The sequence below is a fragment of the Haemaphysalis longicornis genome, unplaced genomic scaffold (assembly GCF_048455015.1).
Source record: "Haemaphysalis longicornis isolate Haplotype H1 unplaced genomic scaffold, Haemaphysalis longicornis Haplotype H1 scaffold_1, whole genome shotgun sequence".
Taxonomy (NCBI): Eukaryota; Metazoa; Arthropoda; class Arachnida; order Ixodida; family Ixodidae; genus Haemaphysalis; species Haemaphysalis longicornis.
This window is the reverse complement of record NW_027526203.1, coordinates 435,581-460,957: the sequence shown is the minus strand read 5'-3', so window position 1 is coordinate 460,957 and position 25,377 is coordinate 435,581. Positions and strand designations below refer to the sequence as shown.

The following is a 25,377-nucleotide window of genomic DNA, read 5'->3' as shown; positions in this document are numbered from 1 at the left end:
AGTTAAAGGCTGGAGAAGCGTCAGTGAAGTTAATATAGGTAATAAGTAATTAAAATCAACTGAAACTTTTATGTAAATCGTAATACTAAGGTTCAGGAAACACTTTTTGCGCAGGGTGAACTAGCACAGAAGTCAGCAGCATGACCACACATTTGTGATCACTTTTTTTGCCTAAGGGACGCAGTTGCTAGTCGTAAGATATTGGTGGGTTGAGGGACGCTTACTGCACAAGCGTTATTCATGAAATACTTGTCTAAGCTGCTCAAAACCGTGAATCAAAAAAATATATAAACATCCCATACGATATAGGCTTCATATTTCCTCCCCTGACACCGCTGGGGTAATGACCGAGTGGTTTGAATCACTATATGTACTGTATTCTAGTTAGCAGGTGCAAATCCTCGATTGCACGCATTTCTTTAGTTTTCTTTTTATTTAGGTAATGTTTTCTGTTCTTCATTCACCATTTTGGGCTGCAACATTCATTGCTCCACGAGCCAGTTGGCAGACTTGACACTGACTGACTGAAGCAGGTGGCAGGCCAGTGCCACCTGCCTCGCTCACCACGCACATCGTTGTCCTCACGCTATGGGCATCGGTGTGTGTTCTGGGATCTCTGCGCTCGACCTGGGCCCTGTCGCTCTTTGCGAGATTTTCCTAATAAACCGGTTCTCGACGCTTGCGGGCGCAGTGTCTAATCAGCAGACTGTCGACCTGGTGCGAACCATGTGGGGACCACGGGTATCCCCATGCTTTGCTCAGAGCTAGGTCGTCACTGCCAACGGGGCTGCTGCCTTCAGTGGCAAGAAGTGCGCAGAGTCTTCCGGGCTCTCGCGCGAGACGAGATGCGTACTCCCCCACAAGCCGACGTGCCGGCCTGCTTGTGCCTGCATGCGGGCACCCTCCTCCTCCCTGTTCTTTCTACTTTTTAAAAATGTATTCCTGTAATTTTCACGGTAATATAACTTCCAAAAGGTTGTTTCTGTTCTATTCTCCTTCCTGGTTAGCGCGTACACTCTCCCTCACCCTCGCCTTCTATACCATACAAATAAAATAAGCATCGTACGCTCATAATATTAAACGGGTCTCAGAACTGCTAAAAGGTTAGGTTGCAGCACTCCTAAGGTTTCTTTACGAGTTATACTCCCAGGCTGCATGATGAAAATGCGAAATACGCTAGCGTTTTTTATGGTTTATAATGTGAATGTGCTTTGGTGCATGACCACACATTCTTGTGGTATTCCAAAAACCTCAAACCTACCGCGGTGGCTTAGTAGCTAAGGCGTGCTGCTGAGCACGAGGATGCAGGTTCGATTCCTGGCTGTGGCGGCTGCTTTTCTGATGGAGGCGAAAAGCAAAAACGCCCGTATGTGTCAGATTTCGGTGCACGTTAGAGATCCCCAGGTGGTCAAAATAATCCGTAACCCTCCACTACAGCGCGCCTCATCGCCTGCGTTGTGTCGGCGCATTAAACCCTACAGTCATCAAAACCTCAAAAACTGATATTAGTTGCTCAAAAGCTCCAAACTTGGCTATTCATTGCTCTAAACTGCTCCAAATTGTTCTTCAGGAGTGGCATCACTGGGAGCGTGCTGGGATTGAGTAAACATGGTAGTTCAGTGACTGAGCCTGGTTTGAATGTGTGCGTGCATGCGGTCCTTGCTGAGGTATCGAAGCAATCGATGGTTTCCACCTCCTGGTGCAGGTTCACAGAGTTGCTGGCATCCTCCCCTGCCGATGTGCTGCCACATGGTGATTTTCATGGGCAGGAGGAGGAGGAAAAGAGTGAGGATTCCCTGGCCTCCCCCTGGTACCTGTTCTCGGAGTCTTCGCAGCATAGTCCTGCCCTAGACCAGTCTCCGTTGCCAGCCAAGTCTCCTCCGAGTGAACCAGCTGATAAAGCAGGTGGGCCAAGCAATGCAGGTCAGTTTTTTTTCTCGTATTATGTGGATATTTCAGGGTGTTGAACCAGAACCGAACCGAAAACCGGAATGAACCGATATTTTTGCCGGAACTGAACCCAAACCCGAACTGTTATTTTTTGAGCACGCTGAACCCGAACCGGAACTGAACTGAAAAAATAAATAACGGTTACCGGTTCATGCCGAAACGGTTCGACCCTCCGTTGTTGATATTGCACAATCAATGCAATTCAGGCCTTTTTTTTTTCTTTCTTTCTTTCTTTCTTTCTTTCTTTCACGTACCATCAACTTCGTACCCGCTCACTCACTTTCCCCTCCAGACAATTGATCACTATCAAGCTCTTTGTAACAACAGGGGAAATGAATGAGCACCAATGTAGCAACGGTCTGTTGCTGCTGGAAGCGCCAGCTTAGTGCAAGCTGACCAAACGAAATGTCATTCTCGGCAGTTTGCAGGTGATGCACGACTTTGCCCTTCCCTAGCTGCGACTTTATTGGAGCAATCAGTTTGCAGGAGTGCTCCACTGCACAACAGCGAAAGCCCACACCTGATGTGTGCAAACTTCTTGCATTTCGTGATTTGTTTAAAAGGTCCGACACCTGGAAATTGTTTAATACTTGACAAGTGTGACACGCAGGAGCTGCTCAGTGGCTAAGCCGTTTGCTGCTGACTACAAGTGGCCTCGATCTCCCTTCCCCATGACCGTTTTTCTGAAATAGATGGAAATCGAGAACATCCGTCTATCAAGATTTTGATCCACGTTTAATATCACCAGCTTATTAACATAAGTCCGCCGGCCTGCAACATATGCTGCGCCTCGGAGATATAGCACGGGGCATCAAATGCGCCAGTTTTTTTAAAAAGTGTTTACACGGAAAACAACAAAAAAGAAAAGGCGTGAATCCCGTTGTTTTAAAATATTACACAAAAAGTAAGTAAAACCGAATAAGTAAAAAAAAGCACCAAAACATGGATATTGCTCTATACTTTTTTTTGCCCTGCCTTTCACAACCAAACGTGTCATCAATGCGAAGGAAGTGAGTTCCGTGGTCAGTTTTTGAGGACAGTACAGTGGACAAGTTCCGTTTTTTACAGATACAAATAACAACAGATATGTCAGGGAAAACTGTTAAGGTGAGCACTTAATCCCTTGGCAAGAAACTGCAGCCCTCGACCTTGTCTTGGAAGCAGAAAGAGTAATAAAGCGGATGACATGTGCAGAAAGGCAGGCCGGTACCTCGCACTGCCCCATTCGCCCAACGATCCTCTTTTCTGCTTGTTCTGCAGTTTTGTCTCTTTCAGAACTGCTTTTTTTTTTCAAATGTGCACTTGTACTGACTGCCCAGCTCTCTACACTAGAGAGTTTTAGTACAGCGTTTGTTGCCTTTGCGTACTCTAAACGCTAAATTTTTGCGTCCCGCTATGTAAACATCGTGAGCGGAGTTTTGGTAGAGTGTTTCATCAGTTTTGCGTAGCGGCACGCTAATGCATACGGCGCCATCTGTCTGTTTTGCGAAATGACTCGCCGGCTGATCTGCAAGCCGAGTGCCAGAGTGCTTGGACATTTTACGACTGTCCAAACAATTGCAAACAAACGCTTTCCCGTTAGTATGGAATGCAACACGGCCACAGCACGGCATGAATATTTTCTTACCTGAGTACGTTCCATAAAGACACCGTTAAAGTCCCGCGGAACTTCTTTCGTGCAATCGCACAGAACGCCCTGAACCGAATGCCCGGGTTTGATGCATACATTTTATTCAACTTCAAAACAATCCAGAGAGGATTTTCGAACGAACACACTGTCACGACATGCGTTGCAAGTCTGGACTGCGATCGACCAGTAATCGGTTGCCTCCTCCTGCCCGTCGTAAATTCGGCACTCACCTCACGCGCGGTTTGCGGGGTGGAACAGCAAGTCACTTAACTCTGGCGCTCAAGCCGAGGGGGCTTTTAGCCACGCACACTGTACATACCCGATGCGAAGTTGAGTCGTACGTCGCCCGAGAAAGATCATCCAGAGCATGGGAAGCACTGTCCACCCGCAGAAACACAACGTCGCATTTCATCGCGAACTCGCCCACAACACACACACACACACACACACGCACGCACGCACGCTTCGGTCGCTGGCCTGGCTACAAAACTTCGTTCGGGCAGTCAGCGATGTCACTACGATATGGAGCAGCACTCGACGTATTTAAAAACACAGGGGCAAAGAACTTGGTTCATCGGGAGCAAATTACTGTCGACAGAAAAGCGGAATCGTGGATGCTTGCCGGCCTACTTGCCGGCATTCTTCAGCAGGCCTTAGAAAACAATCTTGTGGGTTCGATCCCTGACGTAATTTGCCTGCAAGAAGTTGGCGCAGTAGCCAGATTAGCCAGCTACAAAACTTTCATGCCTAAGTCCCGAAATCCACCTGCAACAACCATTCTTACTCGCCGTAATGTGATAGCGCAAGAACACGACATAGACAGCGAGGTGGATCACACATTTATCGAAATTGTCACAAACGTAAATCGGCGGACCAGCCTATTTGTTCTAAATATTTACAGCAGTCCGAGGGAAAAGGACTCTGGCCCTCTTCTTTCCCTAATCCATGGAGCTCTGTGTACAGCGGGTAAGCAACCCATAGTCATCCTAGGCGATTTTAATGCGCAGCATTGCGCTTGGGGCTACCCAAGGGCCACACCTAAAGGGCGCCGGCTGTGGGAAGCTGCACAAAATGAACACCTAACATTACATACCGACCCCCTGTTTCCCACACGTCAGGGAAACAGCGTCTGTGCAGATACGACACCTGACCTAACATTCACCAAAAACATAACAGGAGAGGTTAAATGGGCGAACACTGGGCAGGACTTCGGCAGTGATCATAAGCTCATCCAAATCGAGGCAGCCGCATACCTAAAATCTCCCCAAAAAAGAAACAACACGTTCATCGACTGGGACCTCTTTCGTAAAACAACACAAGACACTACACCTACACTCGACACTCTCTCAGAATGGGAGGAGGAGTTACGCAGCAGGGTCGCAAAAGCAACTAAAGTCATACAATCAGACCCCAGCCTACCACCGCTAGACTCGCGTCTGTCCAACCTCATCCAGGCTAGAGACAGCCTCAAAAACAGACTGATCCGCCACAAACATAGCCGTGGCCTACGCAGAAAAATAGCTTACATTAATCGGGAGATTGAGAATCACGCATCCAGATTGGTATCGGAAAACTGGTATTCATTATGTGATTCCCTAAATCACACTTTCAGTACCAAAAGGACTTGGAATATCTTACGCCACCTTCTTGATCCGACGTCGACCAAGTCGTCCAACAACCAAACGGTGTCCCTTTTGATACACAACTATCCGGGGACGCGACATGCACTCATCACATATTTACACAACAAGTACATACCACAAGGCCCTCCAACAGAACACCCGCCATACACCGGAGAGGCCAACGCCGCCTTAGATGCACCTTTTACAGAAGCCGAGGTCAAGGCTGCCATTTATAAGCTAAACATTAGGTCGGCCCCTGGCCCTGACCAGATTACTAATAAGATTCTTCGGCAGTTGGATGACTCATCCATTACTGGAATCACGGCACTTTTTAATGAATGTTGGACACAGGGTAAAATTCCGGAAAAATGGCGAACGGCCAAGACCATACTCATTCCAAAGCCTGGGAAACCGCCACACATCGATCATCTCAGACCCATATCCCTAACATCGTGCCTAGGGAAACTACTAGAGCATGTTGTTCTGACCCGACTCACTGAACACGCCGAAGAGACTCAGCTGTTCCCTCACACCATGCTAGGATTTCGCCCTCATCTATGCACTCAAGATCTTATGTTGCAACTACAACATCACATTTTGGATTCGGCATACGCGCCAAAGCACACAACTAAGGTTATCCTCGGCTTAGATATCTCCAAAGCCTTCGACACTGTGCGACACTCGGTCATACTACAGATGGTGAACAAGAATGGCTTTGGAGAGCGCACGTACAACTACATTAAATCGTTCCTCTCATCTCGTATACTCACCCTTCATTTCGGAAACATCCAATCGGACCCCATTAAACTGGGTAGCCTAGGAACGCCCCAAGGATCAGTACTGTCACCTTTCTTGTTTAACCTCGCCATGAGGGACCTTCCGGCCCTTCTCTCGGACATACCCTACCTACATCATTCCATATATGCAGACGACATCACCCTGTGGATTGCTCGAGGCTCCGACGGCCAAATCCAGGAAGCCCTGCAACGGGCAACCCAAACCGTTGAGGAGTACGCAGCCGTGCGCGGCTTGTCGTGTTCCCCCCAAAAATCGGAGCTTTTCATCTACAAACCAAATCATAAAATCCCACCAATAATAACCGTAACCACATCATCAGGAGCCAACATTCCCATAGTTCACTCCATAAAGGTTTTGGGACTCCGCCTAAATGCTAATGGCCGGCATACAGATGCACTCAGAGAGATCGAGAAGGGGGTATATCAAACCACCCGACTCATCTCCAGGGTTTCGACGAGGCACAAAGGCATCAAGGAGTCCAACCTCATAAAGATGGTGCAGGCCTTCGTCATCTCGCGCGTTACATACGCATTGCCGTTTCTCACCCTGCGGAAGACGGAGCAGGAGAAAGTTGATAGCCTCATCCGTACGGCACACAAACGAGCGCTCGGCCTCTCCCAACACACATCAACTGCAAACCTACTGCGCCTCGGGATACACAATACCCTCTCCGAACTTATAGAGGCACAGCGAACCGCACAGCTAGAGAGGCTTTCTCGCAGCTCTGCCGGTCGGTGCATCCTGAGGTCTTTGGGCCTGGTACCCCAAACACCACACTACACGCGACTTGTTGCCATTCCGTCTCCTCTGAGGAATGTCATCAGAGTGTCCCCAACGCCTAGGCGAATGCACCCCATCCACAATAAGGAACGCCGTGAGGCAAGAGCGAAGGCCCTTGCCAAACAACACCCACCGGGGTCTCCTGTGGTATACACCGATGCCGCCCCATATCAAGACAGGAACGCATCGGTACTAGCGGTGGTCGACTCCAAGGGGAGCCCCATCGCTACAGCATCTGTAAGCTGCACTTCCTGCACAGAGGCAGAGGAAATGGCAATTGGTCTAGCCATAGCCCACAGCCGGTCTCCGCATCTTAACATCATAACCGATTCTAAATCGGCCGTACTAAATTTTCTAAACGGCAGGGTATCATCTAGAACCTTGGCAACCATCTCGCAAGGGCCCACACCTCATAGCCGGACCTTCCGCATCATCTGGTCACCGGCACATTCTGGCCTGATGGGAAATGAGAGAGCCAATGACACTGCTCTAGATATGGTTAGCCGAGAGCCTCATAGGACTCCTGAAGATATCCCGCAACCTTTCGGCTATAAGGACCGTCTCCATACTTTCGGCGATATCCTTGACCATTTCCGCCAGGATCGGACAATTTTTCCACCACCGCATCCATCGCTCAGTCGAAGGCATGCAGTCCTTCTCAGGCAGCTCCAAACATTATCATTCCCCACTCCGCATCTCATGTCCATCATATATCCTGGCGAATATAAGGACGCTTGCCCCTTTTGTTCTGTGGAACGAGCATCACTTCACCACATCATTTGGTCATGCCCATTAATACCCGCATCACGTAGAAGAAATCATCCCATCCTTCATAACATATCATCCTTAACCGAGTGGGAGGCTGCCATCTCTAGCCCAGCTCCCCACGTGCAAGAAGCCCTCGCCCAGTTGGCTGAAGACACCGAGCTCCCAAAACACCGGGAGCCCCGCTGTCTAGATGACTGAGCGAACAGCTCAGTGGTGCAATCACCACAACTTTTGGGCAAAATAAAGTTATTACTACTACTACTACCATGTTGGAAACGCAAGCAGCCTTACGTACGCACGCTATTTCGCTGAAATAGTGTGCGCTCGGCTTCTGTACGCTGAACTCAGAAGCGGCTTAACGTACGGCACATGCGCAGTGAGAACGACGCAAAGAAATAGTGTTCGCTAACTGTTTGCGTACGGTTGCATATGTTATTCTAAAACTCTCTATTACCCTATTTGCACGAATATAACGCGACCACAAATATAACGCGAGGGTAGATTTTGATGGCATAAATAAGAAAAAAGTATTGCTATTATAATGCGAACTCTTGAGAACACAAAAAAGTGAAAAGAGACCGAAAGTCGACGTACATTTTTCGTTTTTATTCTACTCTGCGCTGCTGCTGATCTCCTTGTCACTGTCCGTGAAGATTGCGTCGTCGTTCGTGCCATCAATGTTGTTGGAGTGCAACACTTGAGGAAGGCGCGCGACACAATTGAGGGCGGCATAGCCTCCCATGCATTCGCGATCCACCGGGCGACTTGTGAGATCGACGCCCGCTTGACGCGTCCCGTCGGTGTGAGCACCTTGTTATTCTTGGCCAGCCACTCCTCGTGCTCTCTTCACAAGCGATCCTTGAAGGGTTTGTTGATGCAAACATCGAGAGGCTGCAGTTGTGAAGTCATGCCCCCGGGATTCATCATGAGGTCGCTCTTGGCCTCCCTGATGGCGTTCTCGACTTCGTCAGTCAAGTGTCCCCTGAAGGCGTCCAGCACGAGCATGGACGTCTTCGCCAACGCCGCACCCGGGCGGTTGTCCCACACGACGCGAAGCCACTCGCGCATCATTGCACTGTCCATCCAGCCCTTCTCGTTGCACCTGATGTGCATGCGGGGAGGGAAAATCTCATTCTTCGGGATTGTCTTCCTTTTGAAGATGAGGAAGGGCGACAGCTTGTGTCTGTCAGCCGTGCACGCCAGCATCGCCGTCACTCGAGTTTTCTCATTTCCTGTTGTATGGAGGCGCACGTCCTTCGTGCCACGAATGTCCACGGTGTAGTTGGACGGCATATCCAAGAAGATCGGCGTTTCGTCTGCATTGCCGATCTGACCGGTCAGGTACTTGCGGACTGTGCGTAAGCGGATCACCTGACATTGGAATGCTATCAGCTTTTGTTTGGAGCGTGCCTTACTGCCATTTTTAGTTCGTCGGGGCGGCCGCTAGGAGGACCAGTACTGGAAAAAGGTCCATTGGTATTTAAAAGCTGCAGGAAACGTATCAGAGTACTATCCAACGTCCCGCTCTATTTTAATGCCTTTTGAATTTTGGCATTTCGGGCTACGTCTCTAGTTTACGTTGAGCATACAATTTACGGTAAAGTAAGTTGATAAACAGTAATGGGTGAGTATTTGGGTTTCTCAATAGCCAGTGCAACAAGAAACCAGAAGTGTGGAATCGCTTAACAAACTTATCAAAACAGAGTGGGGTGTTTCAGCGTGTAATAATGCTACACCAGGTAACATAACAGCCTTGGGGGGTTTTTCTTGCCTCTGAAGGCTAATGAGCTTTCCTGAGCCCCCAGTTCCTCTGAGATAACTGTGTGCATGATATGTCCGCAATTCCTTCGGCTGCAAAAGTTGTAGCGCTGTTGCAAGAGCTATTCAAGAGATGGTACATTGTCCCCGCAACTTGTAAAGTTTATCGTAGTGTTTGCCTACTATTCATTATGTTACTTGCCCTGTGACTGTGTCAGTTACATTATTGCAACAAAAGAATTTTTTTATACGAGTAAGTTTCACCTGCATGCATGCTATTTAAATATTCGCTTCATTTGTCTGGCATCAGCCAATAGCACTCATTAAGCTTATAGTGTCAGAATTTGAGTGCGTGAAAGTGAGTGGCCACCCTTCCGTTTTCCTTATTTTAACCCTTTCGGCCCTGGCGTCATTTAACGACACAACACATGATATCCTCTAGCGCCTTAATAACAAAACGGAAACTGCTAGTTTTTTGTGCGAGGGTTGTTCAAGAATGCCTCTTGCAATAAACATTACCATTGTTGAGTTTTCGGGGGGTGGACGATATGAAACAGAATAAGCTTCAGTGGACATGAGGTATGGTGACAGGGCGGTTAAGAAAACGGTAATTCCGGTTTGTCAAAACATATATATATCTGTAAATACTTGGATTACCAGCTTTATATTTTTCCTGTATAAGGGCGCTGGCGCTGTGCCGTTATAGGTTTCATGAAAAAAAAAATTGAAAAATCTTTTTACGAGAAAAGAAAATTTTATTTGCCTAATGACCTAATTAATTGTCATGCATATAAATAATAAATTCTTGCAATATAGGTGTAATTTTTCATTTCTGTGCTTCTGAGGTCCAAAGCTGTACGAAAAAACCCATAAAAACAATTTTCGCTTGAAATAAAAAATTCAGGGCTTAAAGGGTAAAATAACTTATTCTATTCCCATTCGGATTCGAATTGGCATGAGCCCAATTTTGATCAGACTGAAGTTAAATGCTTTATTTGTTTTAAGGGGAGACGTGGGTCTTGAAATGAACTTTTTTATTAATTGGTTTGTGATAATGAAAATCACTGTGCATATGTGTTTTGTCTTCCTCATTTCAAATATGTAATTAGTTTTCAAAAGTAATTTCTTTTGGGCCTTTAAGGAACTTTTTATTCAATTTTTTGTTTAAATAAATGGTATGGATGTGTAGCTTAAGACCTGCCATGCATGCTGAAGCTATTTATATTCCTGTAAAGATAGTTGATTGGATAGAATTAATCTAATTATGCCAAGTACAATTTTCTGAAAACTTAATGACCTCTAATTATTACTCATAACATTTATTTGAGGCAAAATGAGCCCATTAAAATAGCTTCAGCATGCAGTTGATTTTATCCCGAATTCAACGGTATAACACTTGTTGAAATCCTTTGAAAAAAACTACCTCAAAACCCCTGTAAGGCTAGGCACATATGCAAAAAAAGGGAAGCTGAGAAAATCGCAGTTGAAGTTTTACTACAAGTGACAGTTTTATCTATTGAGCATATGAAAAAAAGAAAGGTTCTAGAATGTAGCTCGCGTTTCGCTCAACACGAGCATTCCAAGTTTGCTGAAATCAGTTGGTGGGAAAATTATGAAATCCTCTGTCTACAGATGGCACCTGGCAGAAAAACTGAACAAAAGCAAAGCCAAAACCTTGCTTCAATTTTTATGCTGTTGGCATCGCGCCATCTCTCTTTGGCGTCTAGGGCTGAGGTGCCGAGTGTGCACCACAGTTGTAAACGCTATTTTGTTATGTTACTGCTTCATTTGTAGCAATCAAATCGGATTTGCATCGCGTGAAGTGAGTTGCAGCGAAGGGGCTGGTAACGGAATGCCCGCCACTGTTCTGTAACGTGCATGCGCTTGGCTAGGTGGGATAACCACGTTTTCGGTTTAATCTACTCGTATATCACGTCACCAACGCACATTGTGCACAGTGCGAACATTTATAATTCTCAAATCGCTCATCTATATGGTAACCTGCCGACGAGGAAGCGCGCGCCGGAGTGCGGGCCGAACCGCCGCAGCATCGTTGATAACAGAATGAACACACTTCCCTTGCGACGTCGGCATGCGGCATCCTCCACTTTATCATTTCTTTTCTTTCTATTTGCTGCTGATCGAAAGATAGACGCACCTTAGTGCCCCCGCAGGCGTAATCATAGGTCTCTTTTTTTTGCCTGCTCAGAGCAGCTCTGAGCAGTTCCAGGCAGCCCAAAACTGCTCCCGCCATAGATGTTCAATGGGCAAATAAAATACGGAGCTGCTTGGAGCTGCTCAGAGCTGCTTTGAGCAGGCAAAAAAAAGAGACCACATATCGCTACGCTATCGTCTCGGCAGCCCGCGCGGGCGCTAAGCCTACCTCCGTCTCGGCGCCGTTCTCGCGATAAGTCGTCGTCACAGGAGCAGAAAATCGTATTTCAGGCGCTTTTAATGCCTGCTCTTCCTTTCGGTAATCGATAGACATCTTTACTTTATTTTTACGCCATGCGGGGCTTTTGCCGGTCCTCGCATAGGCGAATACATGAGCCGTTGCCCTGTGATGAGAGTGCCGAGCAGACGACCCACGGCGCCCAGCCAATGAATGAGGTTGCGCCCTGCGGTGACGTGCAGTCAGTAACCAATTAGGCGGCGCGATCCGTCTCTTTTCTACCCCGGTTTTACTCGCAACCAACGGACGAAACGGAGTGGTTCTGGCGGGGAATTAAAAACGAAAAGACGCGATTTCGAATGAGACCAAGATGGACGCCGTGGCGCATGTAGAACTCGAGGGGCGAGTCGTCGAAAAAATGCTATTTTCGCGTCGAATCTTGGCCGATTTTAGCGGTCGTCGGTGCTATAAATTGATATTATGGCTCAAATACGTACTCCTGGGTCTGGATATTTTGCTAACCGGTAGAAAAATAGCTCTACTTTCTGAAAATGGCGATTTCTAAAAATCGATTTTTTGGCCAAATTTCGGGATTCCAAGACCCGCGTCTCCCCTTAAAGGGACCCTGCAACACTCTTGGAGCAGTACAAGTAAACCTGCGCGACGTTTAGATTACACTGCCAGGAATACCTGAGCCAAATATTACACGTGCACGTGAAGCGGTGAGCGCGCAAATCGATGTGAAAGACGCGGAAAAACAAACCGCTCTCTCTTCAGTTGTCCTCATTATGCATGGCCTAAGGGACGTCGCATAGGCCATGGCTGCCCGATCAACTGTCACTGGTCAACTTCGCGGCTAGATTATCCCATTTCCGTCGTCGTCATCGCTGTGCACGAACCTCTTCTATGCCTGAACCTGTAGGCACAGTTTTACCGTTTATTTTGTGTTTTGAGTGCGCGCGGAGTTTGAGTGATGAGCTCAATACTTCCCTTTCAACGGGACCACTCGACTACAAACGTTTATTGCTTCAAAAACGCCCTACCAGCCCGAGCGCGCACTTGCGAGCAGGCACCCATGCCTGCTTTTTTGTGGCACCAGACCGGAAATAGGCCCCTCCGCGTCGGGGAGAAAAGGAGAAAACTATCCGGCATGTGATATATCGAAGGCCGCCGAAGAGAACGCCGCGAGCCGTCCCCCTCTCCGGGAGAGAGCGCGCAGCTTTCGTCGCCTTATCCACGCTCGAGTTGAGAGGGAACGATTATGCGCGATTTCTCATCGCGCGTAGTTTCGTTAATTGTGAACGGATTTTCATAATTCTTGCGGGAGGAGATTTCTGGGACAAAAGACTTTATCCCAAAATACAGTACTAGTAGTCGATGGCAAGTGTTGCAGGGTCCCTTTAAAGGAGCCATGAAGACAAAATACAAGTTTGGTTTATTAGAAAGAGTGCTTAGTCCCGATAACAATGATACCAATATCATCACAATCTTCGAACAAATAACGGAGATATTAAAGAAAACGTTTGAAGCAGTCGCGACCCCCTAGCCAATTTCCCGCAACTTTTCTATGACGTCACGGAACCTTCTTTGTGCGATTGGAGGCCGCCTAACTGACCTATCGCGACCACACATGACTGGACGTCTGTAATGGGGCCTCTAGTTCCGTTTGACCGCATCACTTGAATGCTAACGTGCAGTTAACGCACTGAAAATTATGTTTTATTGCTGGCCCGTATGACGTCATTCTTGCTCATAACACGTCACTGTGGCGCAAAATTCGAAAGTTTTTAAATATTTCTTGCTTTTTTTTTTTCGTTAAAAAAACAACTTTTGTGGCTGTAATGGAGCTGAGTGAGATACTGAATCCTAGTTCTTTCAAATTAAACGAAGTTGTATTTTCTTTTCATGGCTCCTTTAAGGGAAGCGCTGGGCGAGAAGGGAAACATTGCACGCACTATTTCAATTTATTTTACCTCGTCAGGTCTGGCTTAATTCTTTACACACATACAAGTGATGTACCGTATTTACTCGCGTAATGAACCCACCTTTTTTCCAGAAAATTCGGCATGAATTTGGGGGGAGGGTTCATTATGCGGGAAAAAATTGCCAACAGTTTTAAAGGTTTGAATTTCATACAATAAAGTTGCTAAGAGAAGCACTGTCAGAGCCGTGCCATTTTCATGTAGGTAATTATGTAATCAAATTCTTTATTCGCAACATGCTAGTGGATCCCTACAGCATGGAGCTATAGCCTCCTTAGTAAAGTCGCTTGCCGCCTCACATTTGTTGTCGGCCCACAGCGCACAGTCTTGCGTGCTATCAAGGCACTCCAGAACGTCTTTTCCTACACCGGGAAACTTCCCTTCTTTGGACCCACGAAACACACGGCGATCCCTGTTCCCCGCCCAAAAACCTCGTTGTTGCCCGTAGCGTACACGAAGTGCTGCCCAGCCGCGCGGTTTTCATGTGCATCAACGCACGCTCCACCACCTTCAGTTTAAATCCGGCTGTGTAGCTCATGTGCTGGCCCATCGTACGGCGCGCACTAGGAGCACAAAAAAAGGTCTGAACACAGCTGAACAGCAAAACCACGAGCGCAATGGCGAAGTCGCCGAACCTCAAAGCAGAGGAGTGCGCAGTACATTGAGTGCTTCGTTCGCATGCCGCCAGAACTAGCCATAGCAACAAAGAGCAGGGAAGGAGTGCAGAGTACGTTTTGTGCTTTGTTCGCACGCAGGAACGTTTTTACGGCGCAAAAAGGTTCGTTTTGCGTTCAGAAGGTGGCGCTCCGCAAGCGCACCATTTTTAAATTCTGTGCCACGGCGTTCGTGCTCACGTCTCTTGCTACTGTTGAGATTTCTTTTTCGTTGGAATGCATTTTTAGCAGTTCTGCGCGTACTGTAGCGTGATATCAAGTTACTATGATGGTCTAAGGGATCAGCAACCATGCTGAGATGAAAACATATTCCCGCTGCATTTCTTATTCAGTGACAAGAAAGTAAATTCTCAAGAAGACAAGTGGGGGGAGGGTTCATTACGCGAGTAAATACAGTATATTCTCAATTTCCTCCCAGGAGCACGTCCTTGTGCAATGGCCCGTTTAGCGACTGCATAAACACAAAAGTGGGTACTTTGACCGGTATTGCATATACATAGTATGGACACTTTGTTCTTTCTACATGCCTGCAGCACCTCTGCAAAGTGTTCGTGCGAGGGCAAAGGATCACCTAAAGACCGTTTCCAAAGCTTAGCACCTTTAAAAGGCCTAGCGCATGTGGTCAAGTGTATAATGATGCATGATAAGCTGATCAAATAAAGCAAGAATATAACTAGGAGCAATTGTTTGCCAGCTACAAAAATCATTCGGGGCCTACAGAATTAGGTAGGTTTTTTTAAATCCCTGCGTGACGAGGCAGAATTCCACCAAATCGTTCGTCAAACAAATCGGATCACTGCCTGATGTTCCCCCAAGGCAGCTGCCGCATTTTTTTTTGTTTTGTTTTGGTCTGGTCATTGTAACAGCTGATACAAAATAATCTGATGAACAGCTGTGAAATCGAAAGTTAAACCAGTTGGACTGTGCATGGCCATGGGAAGATTGCACACAATGCATGGGAACCAAACCCTACTTGAGACACTTCTTATCTTTTTCACTGAATGGAACGGGAACTATGCATGCGTGGGAATAATAAAGACTGAACTTTCCTGAAGCAGAGTTCTTTATTACATTAAAAAAAAAAAACTGACGGGGGCCGACTAGACTCCGGGTGAACCACTTTGAGTGTTCGATAGCGCTGTTCAATCCCACCAGAGTCGCGTTTATTGGCAGCAGCCTTGTTCTTGACGGTCAAGCAGACTGTCTGCTTAGACAGGCCTGTACTTCTAGTAATATTGGCCTGTTTTTCCCCATGTTCGACAGGTTAATTATGCTTAATTTATACGACAGTGAAATCGGCTACCCTGCGGCCCATGCCACTTGTCGCACAAAAAAAACTCCACTGGCACTGGCTTGGCTTGGCTGCGCCAACAACTCGGCTGCCAACAATGTTGCCAGACACAAGTTTTCTTTCCAAACTAAACAAAAAAAAGCATATCTGGTGCCGGCCCCGTAGAAGTCCACTATAAACATTCAGTCGAAACAATTTTCGCCTAAAATTTAGTCTGTTGTAGGCAATAGTCTGCTCTAGCCAGGTCCGTTATGCGCGGAGTGGACTCCGTTTAAAATGCATGGGGACCAAATAAACCAACAGAATGGTCTGTTGTAACCGGAAGTCTGTTGTTGCCGGATCCGCTGTAACCGAGTATACTGTATTACAGTTGAACCCCGCTGCAACGAACGCTGCTTCAAAGAAATTTACGCTTCAACGAAATATTTAATTCCCTGTCGGCTAGCTATAGAAATCAGTGCATCAATATTCCCGCCACAACGAACAGTTTTTCAGACTTGTTTTCGCTTCAACGAAAATTTCGCTCAGTGGAGCTGGGCTTGGAACATTTGTTTTACGATATAATAAGCGTAATGCGAACTATCTAACTTTTAGTACATCCACGGCGTTCAATTTTAGTGAAAACATGCAGCCGTCGCACTACCAAAACACTCATATGGGGGCGCCATTTTGTGGTGGTGATGGCAATGCGGTGAGCTGCCTTGCAGCAAGGATAGGGTGGCATTCTAGTCACCCTAGCAAGGAGGTCTACTTAGCCAAGCGAGAGCCACTGCCAATCTATGGTAGCCAATCCATATCCATTATAGGTCACGTTGTTATGGTGGCATAACGTTGTGCTTGTGCATTGCTTGTGTGTTCGTCACGTGCACTAGTTCGATCCGATGTGATCTCATGATGACGAAAGCGAAGTGGAAGTTCCTTTCTTTGGAGGAGAAGGCACGGATCATCAGCAAAGCTTCAACCGGCAGAAACAAAGGAGACATCGAAATGGAATTTGGCATATCTAACAGCACGCTGCCCACAATTTTGAAATCAAAGGATGCAATAAGCAGTGCTCTTTCTTCAGAGACATCCACCAAGCGCAAGAAGTTGATGCAAGGGGCACATGAGGATCTTGAGAAGACATTGTTCAAGTGGTTCCTTGACATGTGTGTAAAGAAAATGCTTATCAGCGGAAGCATGCTGCAGCAAAATGCACTGAACTAAGAGGTTCGCAATAACGAAGCATCATCCGACTTACGAAACTGACGCTCAAGATGCATTGGCCTCGCCTTCTGAGGTGGATGTGATGGATGCGCTTGCCGTTATTCGCAAATTCTGTGGAGCCCACGATGACGACGTAGCGCTGCACCGCTGCACCAAGTGCAAGCATCGCACCATGACGCTGGTGTCCAAAGGACAGAGGCAAACAAAGGTCACTGACTTTTTTCGAAAATAAGTGTTCTTGAAGTGTGTAGTCAAGTCTGAAAGTGCTTTGGGGCAGTCTTGAACCTGCATGAACCTGCATTATCGCGAGTCGGCTGGCTCACGATAAATGCAAGTGCACGTGGCTTGCCTGGCAAGGTCACATGCCGCTGTGCCCTGTCAGAAGATAACGAGAGCTGCTCCTGCCACAAGCGAGAGGGGAGACGGGGTTCCTATGCCTGGCAGCTATCTGCAAGTAATTAGCTCGGTAGATATGCTTTGTTGTACAGCAGTAATTATATCTTGCGACTGCATCTCTCTCCACCCCCTCCCCCCTCCTCTACCGTAACACGTGCTCTTTTTTTGTGGGTAAAAGAGATAACCATTGGTATGTATGTTATCTGAATAAACACCACGTAATTTCGCGTCACTCCTTTTTCTAAACGTTTTATTATGCAGTAAATCTTACGGATAATGCACGGGGGTATTTTTCCTGCCCTTTGGGCAAATGTTGGGGCAGATTTCACAACGAAATTTTCGCTTCAACGAAACTTTTTGCAGATCCCGTCAGTTTTGTTGTAGCGAGGTTGGACTGTAGTAGGTAATTAGGGGTGTGCGAATGCCAAATAGTGGCTTTTGAATTGAATTAGGAAAAAAAAGCTGATTATCGAATAGAATATCACTTTTATACAGGCTTCTATTTTCCACAGCTTTTGCAAAAACAAGCTACTTCGCATGTTCGGGAGTTGTGACATTTTTTTTACGACCCAAAGAATGAACTTTTCAACTCTTAATTGCAGCAGTCCAGTCGCCGAACCGCTATGAGGCGGTACTTCAGGAGTCCGGAGCAGGCACAATGCACATTTGAAGAGTAGTGCAAGTTCTTCAAATGCATGTTGTGCCTGCGTGTTGTGTTGGGCTCACAAATTTGCTAGGTTCAAAGTCCTTCCGATTCAGCGCGATGACCCATTTGTGGTGGCACTCAAGGGACGCAGTAAATTTGTGCTGCGAATAGACTCCGCACATGCAGACATTTCTTTTGTCGTGGTGCACTTCACACGTGTCTTGAATGAGCACCTTGCACTTACAGTGATTGTCGGTACAGCCAACAACAGTGTAATGACGTCCAGATGAGTAGCTTCTGTACATCGCCAAGTAAAGGCAATGATGGCAACCTGCCCAGAATTAAGAAAACAAACATCAATTGGTGATAAAAGTTTGGGCACCCTGCTGACAGGGCAAAATGTAGCCTCACAGGCAACCCTTGTCAGGACAAATCGCGTGTTGGATGGCGTGTTGCCTTAGCGGGTTGGAAACAGAATTTATGGGCAAACCTGACAGCTCTCGGACACTCTGAAAGTTCTCCTGAAAGGAGTAATGACACGAAATTTTTGTGCTATGTTTTTTTGCAGCTATCGGTGCCTACGAACCCACTAATTACTAGATTGTCAAACGCAGCATAAATAATTACTTACTGCTCCATTTATTCGTGTCAGTTTTGGATTCGGTGAAACGAACACCTAGGCAGCCACCATGACAGGAAGGCGCATTTGACGTCACTGTTCATGTCGCACCACAGCCGATGCCGGTCTGGGCACGCCTGCCGGACCGGCCCGACCGGCTGTATTCGCATATGAATTCAGTCGCAAAAACGGTGACGTGATGCACAAAGAGGAAAAGCATGTGCCAACAGCACCGTGGCCGCCTCAATACGTCACAGGAGCCCCGATATCAGCCGTTTCAGTCAAAGCACAGATGACGTCATGAGCTTGCTCGATGGCGCGGATGAGCTTTCTCTTGCGCACAAGGATTAAAAATTATTTAAAATGTTCTACTGAACGGTTACGGTTTAAACTTTTGAGGGGGTATCTCCACATAAAAGGAAGCCTTTTACATGGTTATCTGAGCTTTGAAATTTCGTGCCAGTGCTCCCTTAATATTGATTTTTAATTTAAATTGTGAACCCCACAATGTGCAGCTTTGTTTGGACTCGAGTCCTGTATAGAGCATCAGTAACCAGCTCCAGCTACCTGTGCCTGCCTGCGCGGCCACGGTTGGCCCCCGCGCAGCGATCGTGCTGGTAGTATGCACGGCTCCTTCACTGGGCGTGCGGTGTGCCCGGCGTGCTTTCGTTTCCAGGGTAATGAAAAGCAATAAAAATAGTGCCTGTAATTGCTGTAGAACTTCGGTCACCCCCACCCCCCACGCCCTGTCCTTTTTCTGGTAAGCCTGCTATTTGGCTATGACGCAATTGTACGGTATGTTTTACGTAGCTAGAAGCATGTGTTGCTTGGTCAGAAGAATGGGTAATATGCAAGGTTTTTCTCGTGTTTTGTGGACAATTTTTTTTCGTTAGTGCCCAGCACTTTGGCGGCCGCTACTGTGGTTTTACATTGGCTTCGTAACCGAGTGAACGAAGACACAGAAAGAAAATGGCGGCAGAAGGGCAGTATGCTGAGCCCGCACGAGACTCTTCTCGGCGGTGATGCATGGTGAAAGTGTGAGGAGGAGGCAGTGAGACATGCTGGGCAGTGGCGACGTGCTGCGAGATGACGCCATAGCAGTGCGTGCCGTCGTGCACTCGACGGTGATGTGCATTCACTTCCTGAGACACGGTTCGCGCGCCGACACAGAGCCTTACTATCGCTGCTGTTGAGAGAACCCATGAGTGAGTGTTGCGTAGGTGCACTGCAGCACTGAGGAGTGAGTGCTGAATGAGCGAGGCAACTGGTGGATGTGCCTCGTGTCCTCCTCCTTAAGTGGCTCGTCCGAACCACATGACGTTTGCACGGGCGGTTCAAACAAGATTTACGACATGCTCGGTAGCAGCGACGCGCTGCGAGATAACGGCACAGAGTATCGTGCGCCGCTGTGCAAAAGCTGATCACGTGAGCACTTCCTGAGACACAGGAGCTATGTGCCGTGACCGAGAAGACCGCAGTTCGCGCTGTACACAAATTATTGCATTAAATTAAATTGGCCATTGTTTTTCTCTAGTGTAGTCGGGTTTAGTTATCTTTTGTGCCCTTAGTTTTTTCTCAATTTCTTTCTCTTAGTTTCTTTTAGATTTTTGTTTTTATTTGTCTAAATTATGTTTGGTGCACGCAAAAGGGGCAATTTCTTAATCTCTGGTCTCCTCTGGGTTTCTTGCAACTGATGGTCTCACGATCACGAACATTTGTTATTTGTCTGAAGTCTAGTTAACTGTACCTATAAAACAAAGCTTGTTTCAAGTTTTCTCTAGCTATTAGGGAGTTTTAGAATAGGGGATCTCCATCTTCTTGGCGAACTGATGGAGACGAAATAGGGATGTTCTTTTGATGCGCGAGCCGAGAGGACGATCTCGACTCGCTCCGATGACCGACGACCGATGCTTGGAGCGGGTGAGGGATGAGGACTGCCTTCCTTGCTGGATATTAGGTTTATTTACATTATTTACAAAACTCCAACTTTACATCAGGTCAGAGTGACGGTTACATTGTCACTCTGACAGCAGCAGCCTGTTCGGCCGAGATCTATACTAAACTAGATCCCCTCTCGACCAACCCCCGACAAAACCCAACACTCCGGTTTTGATAGCAAAAACCCCGCCTCCAAAAAGGGGGCGTACAAGAAAGAGAGAGAAACCTTTCAAAACAATTATTACAAACCATTGATTGGCCACAGGAACCAGCCAATCACACACATGTCCCCACCTGCGGTCACGTGACCTAACACTCTCTCTTACACACTCATAGTGCGTTTCCTACGCACGCTGTTGCACCCGGCCAGAAAATACAGGCCATCTGCGGCCTAAAGTGAACCATCCATTACGTTCAGCGGGCGGCATCTGCACAAACAACAGCCAAGCCGAGGGCCCGGAGCGGTCCTCGCGCGGCTGACCTCCCTCCGCGCGGCGCCTCCCGCGACGCCCCAATTGTCCCGCGACGCGCGGGCAATGAGGGTTGCTAATTCCCTCCCAGACAAAGGACGCGGCTGCCTGCCGTCTGTCCCCCGGGAAGAGGCGCTTCAGGCCCAAGCGATTGTCTTCAAGGCGAACGACCCGTCAACGGAGCGCTCCCGGCGCCGGCTTCGCAGATTCTCAAAAACTTACACCGCGCGCCCGTTCGACACTAAGATACGCACCATCATTCAGGTTCCCGTCAGCTTGCCATGCCGAATGACCTTGCCACCTTCGACGCGACAGAGGTACTCAGGCTAATCGCCCCCGTCCTTTGACACACAAAAGGACGGGCACAACACACGCTCTCCGCGGCTCCGAACTTGACGTTCGTGCGGCTACTTGAAAGGGACACGGGAAAGTAGCTACCAGCGGAAGCGACGCCAATACATGGGCCACCGGCAGCCTTCATTAATTACATGCGGAGCCCGAACTTAACAGACCCCAACACTCTGGGGCCCCCAAGCTTCTTCACGTCGTACTGCGCATGCGCAGAACCCAAGCCGTCCTTGGGGTTTTGGGTTTGCGTTTAGCGCGCACGCTATTTTGCTGAAATAGCGGGCGCCCCAAAGCTGGAGTCTGCGTTCTTGCATCGCTCTCGCAGCCAGCGAGACTGCGCGTGACCATGGCTGAAGCGAAACCTGCGGCTCGTTCCTCGACTCACCCGATCAACTACGACGATCGCTGAGCTGAATTTGTTGATTCCGCGCGTCGTTCACTAGATATGGATAAAGCAGGTAATCGTGAAGCCTTTTCTGCCTTCAGAAACAGTCCGCGCACACGCCGGCCCCGCCTGCCAGCTCGGCACGCTCAGCGGCTCGAACCGGCGCAGACCACGGTAGCAACCGCTTGTCACTGCTCTTCCGAATCAATCTGATTGCTAAAAAGAAACTCCACATGCGAGAAAGTAAGTGTTAGTGTGATGAAAAATTGTGCTAGGACTTGTTGTCAGGGCTTATTTTAAAAGCGGCGATCAGATATCTGCCGCAATGCTAAGCCTACGCTGACCGGCCGCGGACGTTCGGCGATCCGACCGATCACCGCGGCGTACGGTGCGCAGAGCGGCTGAGAGATGGCGCTACCTGCGCGGAAGCATCGAAACAGGCAATGCAGATGTCTTGGTCACCGATCGCTGAAACGGCAGTTATAGCTGAAATACACTTCCACATGCGAGAAAGCGGATGATAGTGTGGTGAAAAGTTGTGTTACGGATTGTCATTCGCAGTTGCACAGATAGCGGCGATCAAATTTCCGCCACGACACTAAGCCTAAAGTTTCCATCACCCGAGCCGAGCTGAGCAACGCAAGCCGGTTGCGGGCTGTCGGGGGCGCCCCTCTTCTAAAACTCTCCGCGCGCGAGCGCCTTGAGTTTGGGTTCCCCTAACTTCTTAGGGGCCCCCAACGCCGGCTTCCCCTATTCTAAAACTGCCTATTGCTCTGTCAGCTGTTATTTTAATTATGGGAACGTGTTTTCCAACTCATTAAGAAAGTGGTCAACTCGATGAGTAAAAACACCCTGAATTTTCGTTTGTGTTTACAAGAAATTAAAAAATGCAAAAGTGATGTTTGACTTAGACTTTTTCTGCTACAAAACTCTCCTTTTGATGCTCCAAAGTTGCTCCAAAACTCCCCTTCGATTGCTCCAAAGCTGCTCCAAAAGGCTCAAGCCCGCTTCCACCCCTGTGTTTTGACACAGAGGTCACACACACCTTGTGGCTGTGCAAGTGTGCATCAGCATACCTGCCAACTCTTTTGCATTCCAACCATACCTCCTGATTTTACGGGTGCGACTTCAGTCCTCCTGGGAAATAGCCAACCTCATCGTGAAAGTATCTGTTGCTGAAAAGTAAACTTCCTGCTTGTGGCCAAGCCACATCGCTATCGTCAGTGCACACTAGCTACTAGCCAAAGTTACTACTAGGTTTTCTCTGTGGCTGGCTGGCTGTGAAGTGTAGGCTATGTTGTAGGTGTGTAGGTTTAGGTAGGCTGGGTGTTACTGTGTTCTACAATTCTTGTCATTATGATTATGTTACTGCTGAAGCCCAGGAGGTAGTATTTGCAAGTTTTCATTGATGATAGTTTTTTGGCTGTTTAAACATGAAAATTTGGTATGTAGGCAAAACTGTTCCTAACTACTAAAACTGCTGCCGTGGCCCGTGCACATCCAGGTTGTTCAACATGTTTGGTGCAAAATACCAATCAAGAACTGAGTACCAGCAGAGAGTAATAAGTGCATATTGGATTGGTTTTCCAAATGGAAAAAGGTGAAATGGTATTTAAAGGGACACTGAAGTGATTTGTAAACAATGCGGGATTACGAGCACAAATTGTAGTCCGGAGTCCCTAGGCCCTGTTTCGACCACTCTGAGCGCGTTTACGCGAATTTATTTAGTAGAAAAATCAATTCGAAAATGTTGTCCTCCTCTCTGCACTCTCGCCCATTTTCTTTGGCGTTTTCGTGTGACGTCAGCAGGAGAGGAGCTGGCAATTGGCTGCGCTACTGCACGGCTCGCCGACCTTCCGCGACCGAGTCAGTCGGCCCAACGTTTAAGGCACATTCCCACTGGCGATTTGCCTCGTCGCGCGACGCGCCTTGAGGTGGTGTTCGCACTTGCGATGAGCGATGATGCGACTGCGTTCAGCGCAGCTGCTTCCTGACTTGTACGACCTCGTTGGTGCGTCAACCATTCGCAGTCAAAGAAAATGGTGTTACGCGACAAAAGCAGGTAGAAATCAAACTAAAACACATGCTACTAACCTGAAGCAACGCCGAAAGCATTTGCGGGTTGCGGGAGGAGCAGAAAATAACAAACTCAAGAAGGCTCTTTTCAACATATTATTGCACGAAGAAATGCACACGCTTGCTTTCACGCCAAAACAGCCGCACCATGGCCCACAAATGTCGCTTCTTTTCACAGGCGCAAAGTTCTGACGCCTCCGAACTCTACGCGTGTTTACCAGTCGCCGATAGAACGAAGAGGCTGCAAGTCAACCTACCGTCTCGCTGTCCACCTAAGCTCTATACGATGATTACTTGCTTTTACAATCCATACACGCTTCTCCACACTGAGTTCCACGCTATTCGTTGATTAGTGCACGCGTACGCTGAAGCCACTGACCAAAGAACCGATGCACTCGGGAAGTTGCTTGCCGGCCCGACCCAGCCTGGCCGAGCGAGCCAGCGGCGGTGGCGGCGGCGGCTCGTCCTCACCCGCCCGCCCGCAGCGTTTGCATACCGGATGTAAAGAAACGTTTCGTTTCCGGCTACGTCAGCCTACTCCGCGGCCGTGATTGGCTTACCGGTTTTGCGGGGCCGTCGCGCGACGAGGGAATTCGGACCGAGAGCGTTCTGCTCCGCCGTCGCAAAGCGACGAAAAGCGACGGCCGGCTTGTCGCTTTGTGACGTCGCTTTTCGTCGCGCGACGAGGCGAATCGCCAGTGGGAATGTGCCTTTAGTCCGCCGGCCGCCGACGGGTCATGGCAATTCGCTCGTTCAGTTGAACAGTTGAAACTAAGCCACAACACGTTTGTGAATGGAAGAATGTGCCTTTCTTTACTTCGTTTGTTTGTACACTGCATCTAGCTCCAAGTCAAGGTCGCTTCACACAAGCACTGCACAAGCGCACATGCGACGCTTCGCGGACTGGTACGCCAGTAGGAAAATATAAGGCCTCTTGAAAGGGTAGAAGAGTCAGCGAAGTCAATATAGGTACAGTGTAGACCGCTTATAACGTATGCGGCGGGAGCCGCAAAAATCCGCACTATAAGCGGTACCGCACTATAACCAAAACGTGCGCGAATTCAACCAAATCGCCACCTACCTCTCAAGTCATCCTAAATTTTTTATCACCCAAACGCACAGCGCCTAAAAACGAAGGAAGGGTCTTTATTTCATATTATTTTTAACATCAGCCGCTGCTGCCGGGTCTCACACATTGCAAAAGCGCGGTCTTACAAACGGCGAGTGCGGCTTTAACTTCCGTTGTGTTTGTGTTTTGAAAGACCATGGCTGCGTTTTTTGCGTCTGTGAAGATGCCGCAGGACATGATAAGAAAGGCCAGCGGGATTTTTTTTTTTTTACCCCACCTTGCGTTCACGATGCCGAAGGCGGCTGCTTATCAGCGCAACGTACTGGTGGTGGAAATCTTCGCGCGGCTCGCTTGTTCGGGAAGAGCGGTGGCTTATCTGCACAACGTTCTAAAGCGTGAACCGCATGGAGCGATTTCTCGCGAAAACGTGCAGCGCACGCCGCAAGCGCGGCGACGCCGGCGCGTAAACTGACGTAATGTTTGCGGCGCGGTAAGAGGCGGCAACATGGCGTCGGCACTGGCCGTGAAGCGGTGCAGGGAGCTCCAGCGAGCACTTCTAACCGCTCGCTGAAATGCCGC

The 25,377-nt window shown here is 48.2% G+C and overlaps 1 protein-coding gene across 3 annotated transcripts in view; it reads left to right on the top strand.

Moving 5' to 3' along the window:
* LOC144174843 (uncharacterized) overlaps positions 1-25,377 on the top strand; it is a 108,145-nt gene that overhangs the window by 64,274 nt on the left and 18,494 nt on the right. For 2 of the 3 annotated variants that reach the window (XM_077703781.1, XM_077703799.1), the window contains exon 12: positions 1,706-1,923. In XM_077703781.1, the coding sequence (XP_077559907.1) occupies positions 1,706-1,923 (218 nt within the window). The remainder of the gene's footprint in view (positions 1-1,705; positions 1,924-25,377) is intronic. The other variant, XM_077703790.1, reaches the window with a different exon arrangement.